Source organism: Taeniopygia guttata, chromosome 3 (genome assembly GCF_048771995.1).
Source record: "Taeniopygia guttata chromosome 3, bTaeGut7.mat, whole genome shotgun sequence".
NCBI classification, from domain to species: Eukaryota; Metazoa; Chordata; class Aves; order Passeriformes; family Estrildidae; genus Taeniopygia; species Taeniopygia guttata.
The window spans coordinates 42,693,210-42,707,762 of record NC_133027.1 but is presented as its reverse complement, the minus strand read 5'-3'; the positions used below and the strand labels follow the sequence as shown (position 1 = coordinate 42,707,762).

The following is a 14,553-nucleotide window of genomic DNA, read 5'->3' as shown; positions in this document are numbered from 1 at the left end:
AAAAAAGAGCGTGGATTGGGATTTTTTTTTGTCTTTTGAAGAAACAGTATTCAGTTAGATACTTGGGCCTAGAGCTGTGCCAGAAAAGAATGTTTTGAGATCCATATTGATATGAGGTAAAAATACAGCTATCCAAATGCATTCTTAAAGCAGGAATATCCTGATGCATTAGCAGGTCTGTCCTAATTTGTACCTCAAAATACTTGAATGATTGATGTAGTTTCCCCAGATGAACACTGAGTCACGCCACTTACTGTAAGACTTCAACATGCTCATTTTAACTTATGGCATTTTTTAGAATTAGGTTTTCTTTAAACCTGGAAGGAGCATATGTATTGGAATTGCTGACAGTTTTACTCATGGCAGAATGAAGGGCATATTTATGCATGTTTGCACTTTTCAAATTTTAGAGAATGTTTTTGTAGGTGATTTAAATTGACTTTGCTAAACATTTTGGTGGTAAAATTGCTCAGAGCTCTGTTATATACTGTAGGTATAACATCAAACAACTTATTTGAATCCAATTTATAGCTTTGATGTTTAAAGTTTTAGTCCAGAGCATAATGCAGATGTAAAACTGAAATGCTTAAACTTTTTAATCAAACTTTCCACACTACTGTAATATACTACGGTTATTAGCTTGAAAGAAAAAAATTTACAGTTTTTACAGGCCACTGAAGTATTTTGTTATAATTTTTCAGAGATTTTGATTACTTCCTTACTGCTTATGGGTATTTTTTCACAAAAAAGCATGCTGAATACTACACTTGAGTTATGCACAAGTTTTGATACCTGTTCTCAATATATGAATGATAAATTTAATAAAAGAAAATCCATATTAAAGCTTTCTCAGATTTTGGGATACCAAAGCTGCCATCTTAGACATACAAATACTGTTTTCAGCATTGTCTCATTCTTCAAGTTAAAAATTCAATTGCTTTATGTTTTTGTATTAGATCAACAAAGTTACTATAGATGGGATAACACAGCAGTACAAGGAGTACAGGAGACTCCTGGAATACATTGATGAGAAAGGCCTCCTCCAGGCAATAGAGGACTCAACAAGAAGAGGTGCTGTGCTGCACCTTTTACTCATCAAGAAAGGAGGGGCTTGTTGGGGAAGTGAAGATCAAAGGCAGCTTTGACTGCAGTGGCCATGAGATGTTAGATTTCTTCCCCTGGAAATTCTCATGTTTCCTTTCGGAGCTTTCTTTCCTCATGCTAGCTTATTTAAGGAGCTTTTCCTTTCAGCTGTTATATATTTTCTTTGGTTTTATTTTGCATTTTCAATATTTGTAGTGCCTTATTATTTCCTCTACCTATTTTTTTTCTGTCCCTTTCATTCGCTCTTTTACCTCTTACTAGAGATAACTGGCAAACAAATTCAGATGTTACTCACCCAAACCCAAATGTCTAATTGTTATCAAATTAGGAATTTTTATATACTTGGAATCCCATTCTTGATTTTGATTATTTGATCAGTTTAAAAAAAAAAAAAAAAGTCAAGACTGATAGCTAATGACCTAAAACCAGCTACTCAGATCTATCTTTTATCAAATGGTGGCCTACTGTAGTTCTTACAAGGGTCTTTTGGGACTAGAATGACAGTGGCATTTCATTTTAGGACTAGAATGATGGTGGCAGTTCTCATCTTAAGTGACTTCTATTTGTCTTTTGTCTCTTTGATATTCCATATATAAACTAATCAAGTTACTCAGCATCATTTATTAAAGGATAAGCCAAACAAGGTTACTGAAGCCTTCTGCAATATTTTTTCCATTTCAAACTGAAGTGTTGTGGGGCTTTTTTTCACTGGACTTTCCTATATTCATGATTGTATTTGTAAAACATGTCAGCAGAACTGGATATAAATAGAACTTTTGTGTTAGCTTGGTTCTGACAGATGCAGAGGTAGAGGGATTCACTTCAATTACACAGTTTTATTCTTTTTATACCTTTAAGAACTGAATGTACTGAATTTGCTCATCTTTTTTGGAGTTTGCATTCAGGTACTTGTTTGTTAAATCCTCAGACAAACATCTTGATAGTTGCTGCAGGATTAGCTTATTGATATGAGAATGTTTCCTGAGAATAGTGTCTCATTTTCACCTATGGCCTGTTATAGAATGAGCTAAGTGAAAAGAAATTTAGTTTGAATGGAGCTATCAACCTAGATTTATCTGTATAGCTGACACACACATCAGTTATATTAATTCTGCCAATCACCTGCCTCTCCCGTCACCATTTATTTTGTACTGCATATCATCAATAAAATTATTAAACAGAGCTGGGCTTAAGAAGAAATTAGAGGAATCCCTTTCTAATGTCTATTTTTCAATTATAACTTCTTTTAAAATCTGTCAGTTCATTAGTTTATGATAAATTTAATGCATGTTTTCCTGCTACTCTGTGATGTTATTTTTAGGCAGTATGTTGTGGAGCCGTATGTCTAATGAGTCTGACATGAGTCTATCTTGTTATGTTTTGTTGTGTAAAAGAATTAATTTTTCAAAACTACTTTTTTAAAACGAAGCCTAATCCCCATTGTTTGGAAAATGTTATGTATCAGACATTTTGATTAATTTTCAGAAGCTTTTCTCTTACTGTGCATGGAAGGGATGTCATGAAGTCATTCTGCGTCACATTTTTTATTACTGATAGGTTACTGTTTTTCCATTGTAGTGATACACCTGTGGAGTTTAAAATGTAATAGTGATTGTCATACATTTCGTAGTCTTTCATATTATGGTAAAGCAGTGAATCTAATTTGTAGAAAGGTTCAGAGATCTTTTTTGTTTCTTAGTTTAGGAACAAAACAGTAAGCAGAGCTTGAAAAGGCTTTCTATCAGTTAGGAAAAATTGACACTGTGCCAGGTATAGAAATAGCTTAATGGATATATGCAAAATGTAATTTCTTAAGACAAAGTAATGCATACCTAGTATTTAGCCGAGGGAGAATAATATGGCTTCTAATAGTTCTTTGTGTGTGGTTACATTTTTTCTGTACCTCTAGATTTTAAAATATATTCTAAATGGAGGACTGAGATCACAGTATTTTCAGGGTTCATTGGATGCAGAGTAAAACTAATAAAATTACTTAACTAGATGGTTGCCTAGTAACAAATGCATTCTGTGCAGAGTGAGTTGTAGATAACGTCCTATATAGAATCTTCAAAACTGTATTAGTAATTGCCTTTTTACTATGTACTTAGGTTTTGCAATTTCACTGTTTTTTTCCATTTCTGTTCTTAAAACTAGACAACTGCATCTATGTGGACTTATTGACAATTTAACTATTTATTTGCTAGTAAACAATATAGCCACAAACAAAAGCTGATGAAACATTCTAACAAACTTCCTGCTTTGTAATTTTGAAACATTTAATAATTTTTTTAATGTTCTGAGCTTTACTGAATTCTTTATCCATTTCTGTTTCTCCTTTGTTTTGGATCAATAGCACAGGTCCTGTGAGAGAGTGAGACAGAGCCATTCTGTGGGTAGGATAGTATCCAACTAATAACTAATGTGAACCCCCATATGTAGTACTTCATTCTTACTACCACTGAATAGGGGACCCAGGAACCCAAGTTAAGGTTCATATTCTTGCACATCTTCACTAAAAACTAAGAAATGCTTCTGTCTTTTTTTCTGCGTATCTTTAGTGTACATCTGAAGGGCATAAAGACTGACTGCAGAGGGTGTGTTGAACTAATCCTGGGTCATCTGAATATCAGATTAATTTCTAACCAGCAGACAATTCTTCAAAGATTAAAATGTGTAAACTTGTCTGCTTCACTTAATTCTGTGCTCAAGTTGAACAATCAGAGATACAATTTCCAGCTTGATTGTAATTTGTTCTGTGAATGTGGTATTTTAATACATGGAAATGGGAAGGCTGCCAAGATCACAAAGTTCAGGAAGAACTTTAGAAGTCAGATAAAAGAGTATCTCTATGCACACTCTGTATGCTCTCAAGTGGTGGCTGTAATGTAACGATATGGAAGTCTGAAAACCTATTAGAAGAAAATGATCATGCTGTGATCAATTTACAATCCAGAGAGGCACTTCCCATACCTGATCCTTTATCATTTACAGCATACACGCAGATGACGCTTGCGTGGAAATCAATACTGGCATAGCTATCTTCTGATTATTTTTTCCGTATACATGGAATTTCATGGTGTGGTAATTGTGTTCTGTGAATGCTGTCAATTCTCCACATGCCATCAAGAATGTTTCTGAATTAGATATACTAGTTAGATATGTCAATTAAATATAGAAATGGCAATTTTATTTCTCACTTCCAGTGTAACATCAAACCAATAAAGCATAGTAAGGCTTTTAAGGAACGTGGTGTGCAAATACTGTGTCAGTTGAGGTTTTCAAGGAAAGCCTCGTAAGTTTCAAATGGTGCTTATTACTTTACTGGGATAATTAAACACATGTAAAGAATGAAATGTTAGAGGCTGAGTTTCAGTAGTGTAGAAAAGGCACTTAGCTGCCTACTACCAGCTACCAATATGCAATGTAAACAGAAAAGTTTGTCATCCTAATTGTGTTATCAGTAATTTCTACTGCCATTTCAGGAAGAAGCTATGGGTTCATGGCTTCTTGTATATGAAGGCATAATCTCTAGTTGGGGCTTCTAGGATCAAATAAGAAGTGATCCAGTCGTTGAAAAATACTAATTTTTGAATGATCTGTATTTACAAAAGGCATCTGTACACTTTAAAGGCTTACTGATCTTTAGAAGCACCTGAGAGTAGAAGATGTTAGTGCTTGCTTTTCAAGGGGAAATCAGAAAAGTATTTGAAAAATGAATGCAGAGAACTCTGTTATAGAAATGTGTTAGAAATCTAAAAACCATTATGGAAAATCAAGCTTCTGTACTGCTTGGATAGATGAATAATAGATACATAGTTGAAACTGAATTATGATCACAGAGAAAATGCAAAAAAAACCATGTTATGCTTGCATATTCAGGTAGTCTTGTTTTTTTATTTTTTATGTTTAGCACACTTTTAGTCACTGCTGGTTTTTTATTACCACATATAATTAAAAGAATAAAAGCCCCTTGTTCTCTATCAGCATGTGGTGATGTGCATAAACTAAACACATAGGTGTTTAGTTTACAGTTGGACTTTGATCTGGACATAAAATAATTGGAAGGATTGTTATGATACATTTTTATTTTAGTATAAATGTCCCTCTTTTTGCATCTTGATTATTTTATATATGTATATAAATTATATATATTTTTGGTGAGCAAATACAAAAGTAGATGGTAAAAATTTTTTTTTTTTTTCATGGCCTGGAAAGAACTTAAGGAAATTGATGGAATTATTTAGAGACTTATTAAAATGATTAGAGAGATGGAGTACCTTCTCCTTGGGGAAAGGCTGAAAGAACTGGGAGTGTTCAACCTGGAAAAATGAAGGCACTTGGGTCATCTCACCTTTCATTACCTGAAGGGCACTTAAAAGGAAGCTGAAGAGAGGCTTTTTACAAAGGCATATAGTGTTAAGACAAAGGAGACTGGCTTTAAACTAAGAGTAGGTTTTGTTTGGATATTAGGAAGATATTCTTGACTGTGAAGCTGGCGAGGCACTGGAGTAAGTTTCCCAGAGGTGTAGATGTCCCATCTCTTGAAGTGCTGGGGTCCAGAACAACCTGATCTAGTGGAAAGGATTTAAAAATTGTGTCTAAATATATTAGTAATCTTAGTTGCTTCCTTGTGTTAACTATCAGCTTCAGTTGTCATGTGGAGTGTTAATTCGGGGTTTTCAATAAGTTCCTTAGCTCCAGGGTCAGCTACCAGGTCAGTGGCATTAAGTGACTTCGTTTTACTAAGGTTTTGAAAGTGTGCAACTCTCAGTAAATTGTAACTGTCCTCTAGGCACTGTTTTTATTTTATAAGAAGTACTTGAAAAAAAAATCTTACATTTAATGTATTTTTACATTTATGTAAAAATACATATGTCCATGGTTATTAAGCAGTGTTGTTAATTGTTTAAATACTTGAAATGCTTTCTTGCCTTCAGATGGAACTGAGAATGCTTTCAAACTAGTGCTTTCAGACTGTCAGGAGATTTGAAAAAAATATTGTTATTGAATTTAGCAAAAGCAAGTAATGTTTTCCAGATGGGAGCTCAGTTACACTTTAAGATTGCTGTACTTATTAGGCAATTGTGAACAATCTACAGAGTCCATATATCAGCAAGTGGTAATTGTGCTTACAGATTCAAGCTTAAAAATAGAGTGTGTAAGCAGTAAGTAAATGAAGATGTTTGCACCACAGCTGCCCAGGTGCTGGCAGAGGGGGCTGCACTGTGGCCTTGGGGAGGGATGGCTGTGGCTCAGTGAGGCAGATGTGGCCTCTTACAGCAAGCTCCGACCAGCGGTAAGGCATGGTTAAGAAAGGGTTAAAACTCTGTGCAGCAGTTGTGAGGGGAAAACCATGAGAAACAGCCCTGCAGACACTAAGGTCAGTGCAGTAGGATGCGGTACTCCATGGGACCATGCGAAAACCAAAAAATACCCAAACAGACAAGGGGGGAAACAACCCACCCTGCACACTTCCTCTACCTCTCAAAAAAACCCCAAACCTCAAACATCTCAAAACTGTGTGCTTGATGATGACTGTAGCCCTTAGGTCATCACATAATCCAGCCAAAAAAAGTTGTGTAAGAAGTGAGAAAGCTTCCTTGTGCTATTGAGCACTGCTTTTGTTCCCTGTAGATGGAAGGTTCAGAAAACGAAATCTCATTCTTTCCCAGTTTGAATTCACATATCAGAATTTGTTGTACATGGAGCTTTCCTTTGGAAAACTGCTCTTGTGCAAGTGCAGAATTGGTCTGCAGATTTTCTGTGTCATTTAGTTTTTTGCAGCTAAAGTTTTAGTGTCCAGAACTTTGCCGTAGAATATGTATATTACCAGGCAATGTCGTGGTTTACTTTGTCTGCTTGTTGTCTGTGGGTTTTGGGTCTATGGTTCCTTTTGAGATTTAGTTTAATATATTGGTGTGCTTCCTATTCTTCCCGTCTGGGTTATGGTGTGGTATTATTTTGTCTTCCTTGAGAATGTTCTCCATTTACTTTTAAATCCATTTTGAAAACTTTTAACTTAACTGTTTTAATTGCATTCCTTTCACTTGAACTCAAAACACATGAGTAAATCAAAATCTAAGTAAAGCCTCATATTTTTTGAATAGGATTTAGCCAGGTGGAATTTACCAGACTTATTCACCTTGAGACATTCCCCCATTTGAGACTAGTTGAGAACGTTATATATGGCTTCAGTTACAGTGTCTAAAAAGCCTTTATAATAAAATTACTGTGAACTCTGGTTTTAAATAATTATGCTAGTTGTGAGCCAGCCTACGCAGCCTCTAATGTTCCAGAAGGAAATGGGAAAATTCTTGTGTACTTTGTTCATTCAGGTCTTCTATGTGCTTTCATTCTTTCTGAAAATTACCTGAAAATACATATAATATGCATGCTTTTGTATGGAACAGAACATTTAGTTTTAAAGCATCATTTCTGTCCCTTATTAAATGGGAGGGCATGTAAACCAAACATCTGAGGAATGAAAGATTCTGATAAAGAAGAAATTAGAATAAAACGCAGGTTACAGAGAACTAGAATAGATTGTCTAAGAGAGTAGTGGAAGCAAAAACCTAAAATGGAATAGTGGCACAAATGAGATTTTTTTTTCTTTCCAGAACAGTAGTCTGATGTGGAGTAAGGAAGAAAAGACACCGAATCATGTGTCATAGTTTTGCCTATAAATGGGACTATCCCTTCGTAACAAAGCCAGTTTTCTGCTATTGTTCCTCCATGTCAGTTAATGACTACTTCACCTTTTGGAGGGCAGAAGTACAATAAAATAGAAAGATGAGTAAGCAAGATTTGATGTAATTGCAGAATGCACTGGTTTCTTCAATACGGGATAATCACCAACTCACATGTATTGTTCACCTTTTGTAGAAAGTATTAACTGTTTCTTTCACATTAGTGTTTTATAAGAGATGTTTTAAAACTCTGTGCTTGATTCTTTGGATTACAACACTTGGAAAATTTACAGTTTGTCTGATTTTTTAATAGGTTGAATCTACACAAAGCATGATTAGGATTTTGGGCCTTTCAGCTACATTACCCAATTATCTTGATGTTGCTACATTTCTACACGTGAATCCCTACATTGGATTATTCTACTTTGATGGCCGTTTCCGACCCGTACCTCTGGGACAAACCTTTATAGGGATCAAGACAACCAATAAGGTAAGGAATTGTGAATGCCAAAGAAAAGGTTGCTGTTTGTGTTCTCTTTTTCATCATGCTTCATGTATGAATGTGTATGGGGTGCTTGTTTATTATACTACGGGTGTTTTTTGAAGCATACTTTCTTTTGTATAAAGATATACATAATTGAAAGGTGCTTTAAGAATCTTCCGTCTTCGGTTTACCATACTTGTAAGCAGGCCTTGTTGCAGTTTGATACAAAGTTATTTAACTTTGCATTGCCTCTTCTTCACTGCTAAATTTTGCTTGAAGAAATCATCACCTTCAACTGCACAGTCACATTAGCAGCTGATTATTTTGCCTCTTTCATTTCAGGTTTCCATGTTCTACATCTTATTTGGCTGCATGGATGCATGAGGAATGCTATAAGAAAAATACTAATTTTTAAAATCTCTCTATATATTATATAATATAATAATAATAATAAATATATATGGTATATATAAACAACGTGCATTAATACTAAAGTTACTGATGAAAACCTTAGCATGCTAAGCCATTAATTATCATGTGTACATATTTGATAGAAAGTGTATTTAAAGTGATCCCTAAATAAGCTCCTTTACTCTTTGTGCTATTGCTCATTTCGGGAAGCATTAAGACAATAGTCAGGTATAATATTCCTATTAAAAATCATTAGTGCAGTGACACTTGACACGTAAATTATAGTTCTTTAAATACAGGACTTTATACAAACACTTTACATAGATTTCCAATACATCTCATTATCTTATAATTAAGGTTTATGTAGTTAAACTTTTCAAAAAATATTGTTCGCCTGTGATTTAAATTAATAGAAATCAAGACATTTTCATTCAAAAGTTAATTTCATAGCTTTATCGATCATATCATATTATTTAGTTTTTGTAAAAATGGATGTTGCCTTTCTTACTAGGTTATTTAAGTCGTCATTCCATCTGCAGTGCAGGAGAGGAACTTATTTTGCAACTGTAGGGGGATGTTTCAAATCTAAATAAGGACTAGTTTACCATATGGTGCTTACCATGATTTGCATATTTTAATCTTCATTAATTGCTTTTAATACCTTCACTCTTACTTGCTGTTACTTTCAATTCATCTTTCACTGCTACTTGCTTTTAATATTTAGTTTATTTTCACTATATAGTAAGAAAAGAGAAAATACTCCCTTTCTTCATACTCACTTTAGAATGTATTTAGGATTCAAAAAAATTAAAGATATAAATAAATCTTGTAAAATTTGAAATTATTAAAAAGCCAGTAATTTTCTAGAGAAGTATAAGGAGTTGAGTAAATATTAGGAGGTAATAGTTATTTTGAAATGTGAATACCTGGCAGACTGTTTTGATAATACCACAGCCAGGAGTTCTTTTTGGGTTTTTTTAGAATATTATCATTACAATTTCACAGGGCAAAATGTATTTTACAATCAAAATAATACACGTTACAGCAAGCAAATGTAGAAGTCTTAATCCTCTTTGAAAAAGGGTTGTATTCAGGATAATAAAAATATTAAAGCTGCCTAATTACTGCCAATATCAACGTCCTTGTGGTCTTCATGAGAGGAGGAAAGCAATGTGAGAAAGTCCAGGATCAAAAGCTGCTATTGCAGACCATCAGCAAGTGCAGTCAGAGCTATGTCTGTAGGCACACTAATGAGTTGCAAGGAGACAGAGGGCTGTTAGTTACTTCAGGTAAATGCTTTGCCTCAGTTTGCTGAAATCCTGAATCAAAAAAAAAAAAACAAACTCCCCCAAAATTTGGAGCTGATTAGCAATTTACAGAGCCATGGGCAAACTGTAGGCAAGCTTTCAAAGGCAAGGACAGCATGATGTGTTTAGTATGCATAGAAGTCATCCAGAAATTCTTGGAGCATATGGCACCAAGACTAAGGTTTGACTTGTTCAGTCAAGGTCTGTTAATGTCAGATATTTTTCGTAAATACCAGTCTTCTTTCTTTATGCATGTTTTTGGTTTTGTCTTTAGATATAAATGCAAAGAATATGTAATGTTAATTTTATAGTATGTATACGTATGCATATATGTTCATGTGTCTTTATGCACTGCTCTTGTAAGTTTCTTCTTAATGATTTTCACTTGCTATTATTTGAAAAAAACATATTTTGTAAAATGCTAACTTCTCAATTTAAGAAGGATTAGACTGAGTGCTTGTCTTTAGCACACGTACCCATATTTTCTCGTTTTTTTATTACTATATTTGTATGGTTTTGAATACAAATGTTCTCTTACCTATAAAACTGTTTTAAAGCTTTGTTTTTCAACTTTCATCTATCTAGTATTAAGTCCAAGTATTATATTTCCATTTTGAAGTATGTACCTGTTTTGCTTTCGTAGAAAAATTCTTTGTGCCAAAACAATTTGGTTATAAGATGTGAATGCACAAATGAAGAATGGAAATATTGCTATGATATTGGACTTTATTTATTTATTTTGATTTCTCACAATGTTAATACTGAGGTGCATTCAAGTAGATATATGCTATTTATATTGTAATGCATTGAAGAAATAGAAAAAAATCTTTAGAGTAGTTTGAAGAATACTCTTTATTTCGACTGGAGTCTTTCTTAAACATTTTATTTATTTATAATTGGAAACTCTCTACATGGCACTCACAATGTTCTCTGTGCATGACCCAACTCTGAAGAAATCTCTGTTCTCTGTGGCAAAAAAACTATCAGTAATTTCCTGGAGATAAACAAATACATATGTATGCAATGTAAAAACTATTTTTATATACCAAATAAAAAGCTTTAATCCTAGGTATGATATATTAAATTCATATATCTTCAATATCTTGTAGAAGTAAGATTTGATTCCTTAATATAAAACAGATAAATTAAAGAACTGGGTTACTTCTCTTTGGTTATTTACAAACTCCAGCAAAGTCACATAATAAATTTTGCATTAACTGCCCTTACTCATACTTTATCTATGTAATTTCATGTTTTATTTCTGAGTTTAAAAGCAAAATGCATTTCTTGGAATGGGAATTGATATACTGTAAATTTAATTGCATAATCAAATTTATCCATCACAGATCACTCTAAATTGCTTGATACATAGTAGATACTCCATAAAGATAGAGATTATTTTAATATGAATGTAATATTTGTTTTTCAGGTGCAACAGCTGAATCATATGGATGAAGTATGTTATGAAAGTGTGCTGAAGCAGATAATGGCTGGACACCAGGTATTTATTTTTTAGTTTAGTTTCCATTCATAACATAAATTAAAAGTTAAATCATCACAATGATGTATTAAGAATTATTATTTTATGATATGTCACTTCAGAGGTAGCCTCTAACCCTACAAACACTTCATAGAAACAGCATGCAAGAATGCAAACTGACTAAATAGTGTTAGCTTCTAACAGAGGTCAAAATTCCCAGTACTTTATATATCCATAAAGTAATTAATGTGTATTTTTGTCACTTCTTTAAAAATTACAAGGCAAAGTAAGTCAGTACTTTAGATACCTTACAACAGGTACACTTAAAGATTAAAAAAATCAAAAATTAAGCACTTAATTATTTTTAGCCTTTCCTGTATCTTTCAAATTCTAGTCTTTTGTGTTAGAGATGAGAGATGAGAATTACTCAGCATTCAAGACACAGTATGTAAGGGTTCGGCGTATGTAATTTGAAATGTCCTGGGGTTTGTGTTTTGTTTTCTTTTTAGAGGACGTAATCCTTCATTTTGCTTTACAATAGAGGTTTCTGCAGTGACTTTTCAAGTCTGACATTCCCCTCAACTAAGAATATGGGCCTAACTCATTTGCCTGAGTATTTTTTCATTCTGTTATGATTGTGGTCCTGAATTACTCCCACACGATGTCTCATTTTTGTTAGAACTTTGCACGTAAAGTAGGTATGGCACCTCTTCAAAGCACGAATAAATGCTAGTGCTCTATGATGCTCGAAGGGACTTTTCAGTAAATAACATTTATCTAAAAGAGGGAATCTCTGTCCTGTGGTAAGAAGTGCACATTTTTTGCTTTTCACAAAAGAATTCCTTGTGTTTTGTGAAAGATGGGCAGTTGATTTATGACTTGGGAAGGGAAAAAATACTTAAGCACAGCCTTCTAGTCCTTCTGCCCCACTGCCTTGCTTTAACTCCATTCTTCCACTTATCTTTTCTTGCTGATATCAGTTATTGTTGTTCCGTTCAGAAAACTTTCATGAAGATTACTTATGGCAATACTGTTATTTTCCTGAGTGAAGACTGTTAATTAAATTTTTTAGCAGCACCAAGGGAACTTTTGTTTGTTTTCTCCTCACTGTCAATTATGCAAAAACATTACCAAATTGCACTGAAGTGCATTTAGTTTCTTATCTTTCATTTCTTGTTTTGATCTTCTTTATTTTCACTCGCTGAAGTGCAAGTGGGAGAGTCTTTAAATCAGTAGTAGCTAAGTAATGTGCCTTGGATTCCCAGCAGGGAGTCTGTATGCTGTTTTGGCATATTTATTGCACCTTTCTTCCCCTCTTCTTCATGCTGAGGTAAAAAAGTGACTGCAAACATATATGATATTATTTGAGAAGATTCAAGTACAGTAAGTTGTTCAATTCTAGTAGGAGGTGTTTATGTAGCTTTTCTTGAGAATAGTTTTAATTCTTGTGCTAGTAGCTGCATGTTGTTTTAAGGCATGAGCTACAGTTTTAAGAGGTGAAAAGAACTGTAGTCTGCTTAATGTTACAGTTTCAGCAAAGGACACTGTTGCTGATCTCCATTCTGAAAATTGTATTTCAAACCAACAGTCATATAGGTATAATTTTGGACAAAGCAGAAGTGTGGCTTCCCTTGCTATATAAATGCTGGCTTGATTTCAGAACACTTTGGTTAAGTTAATTCATATGGTTGTAAATTTTCTTTGTTTGAAAGTGTGCATTCTGTTGTGTTGCAGAGCTCTCATTTAGAACGTGTAAATAGCAACCAGTTACACTGGACTTTTCTTGGGACTATTTAATTCATATTGGTCTTAATATTTATTAAACAAAATACCATAACCTGAAATGAATTATACAAAAGTACCACTATACAGGCTTTGACAATGCAGAATCAAGCACATCAGCTCATTGTATAATTATAATGCGTAGTACTGTACCACATGGAAAATTGGAGTTTTCCTTTTAATCAACGTGGTATAACAAATGATCTAATCATTAGACCAACTGCAGCTGTTTAAAAAGTGGGGGAAAAAAGGGTCATGTAGATATATCTGCATTGAGATGTCTGCCCCATAGTGGAAGATGAATATTATGAGCAAATATTACTAATATTACACCAGAAAGGTTTTATTTGGTGTCTTTTCACAATTTTGAGAATGCCCTTTGATTTTCTAACTTTCCAGAAACCAATTACCTTGCATCCACATTCACTATAGGCTGTTATCATCATGCTCTGTTACCTTTCTTAGCAAACTTCATATGCTTTTTAACAAAGCTGTGATTGCTTCTAAATATATTTCTTTAAAAGACGTATTTATGTCTTCCCCCCAAATACTTAAGAAAAAATTTTCATAGGTGTTGTGTATCTGTATGACATTCAGGATGTGGTTGAGATTTCATATCTATTCGGGCAATAATGTGTGACAGACACAGATCTCATTAGCAATGCTCCAAAGAGCCTAAAACCTCTGTTCTGTTTTATACTGAAATGCAAGAAAGAAATACCAGAACCAGGGAAAAACACTTGCCCTCACTAAAGTTGCTTGAGTTAATGTAGATTTTCCTGTGGCCATCAAGCTTTCAAAATGTCTCTTTTAAGATTTTTGACCAGAGTCTTTGGAATGTCTTAATGAATTAAATTCAGCATTGTTTATTTATTGTTCTGTTCATTCTCAAAGAATTCTATCATAGCAGAACTAAGTAATTTACTCTTATGGAATTCATGCTGATGTGTCACTGTCATATTGTAGGTTGGAGTGTGAGGTTTGGCTGGAGTTACATGTCCATGTGTTTTTATTAGATGTACGTGTATTTTCATTTTTTAAGGCTAAGGTTGGTAGGAGTAGTTGCATTCTATAGGCATGTGTTTTGACAGATGGGGAGAAGTTTTTTATGTTGATTTTTAACATTCATCCTCTGCAAGGCTTCCAGCTCTTCCTTGCTACTGGGAAATTAAGAATTGGTGATTCAATCTTTAATTTTGATCCATCTGCTCAAACTAATGAGATATCTCATTTGTAGGCTTCACTTTGAATTACCAAATGCAACTGAAACAATAACATTTGTCTTATAGCACCATTCTT

General features: G+C 33.9%; 1 protein-coding gene across 2 annotated transcripts in view; it reads left to right on the top strand.

The window, feature by feature from the left end:
* Positions 1 to 14,553, top strand: part of ASCC3 (activating signal cointegrator 1 complex subunit 3) — a 250,692-nt gene that overhangs the window by 95,774 nt on the left and 140,365 nt on the right. For both annotated transcript variants that reach the window (XM_072926725.1, XM_002196594.7), the window contains exons 12-13: positions 8,104 to 8,280; positions 11,422 to 11,493. In XM_072926725.1, the coding sequence (XP_072782826.1) occupies positions 8,104 to 8,280; positions 11,422 to 11,493 (249 nt within the window). The remainder of the gene's footprint in view (positions 1 to 8,103; positions 8,281 to 11,421; positions 11,494 to 14,553) is intronic.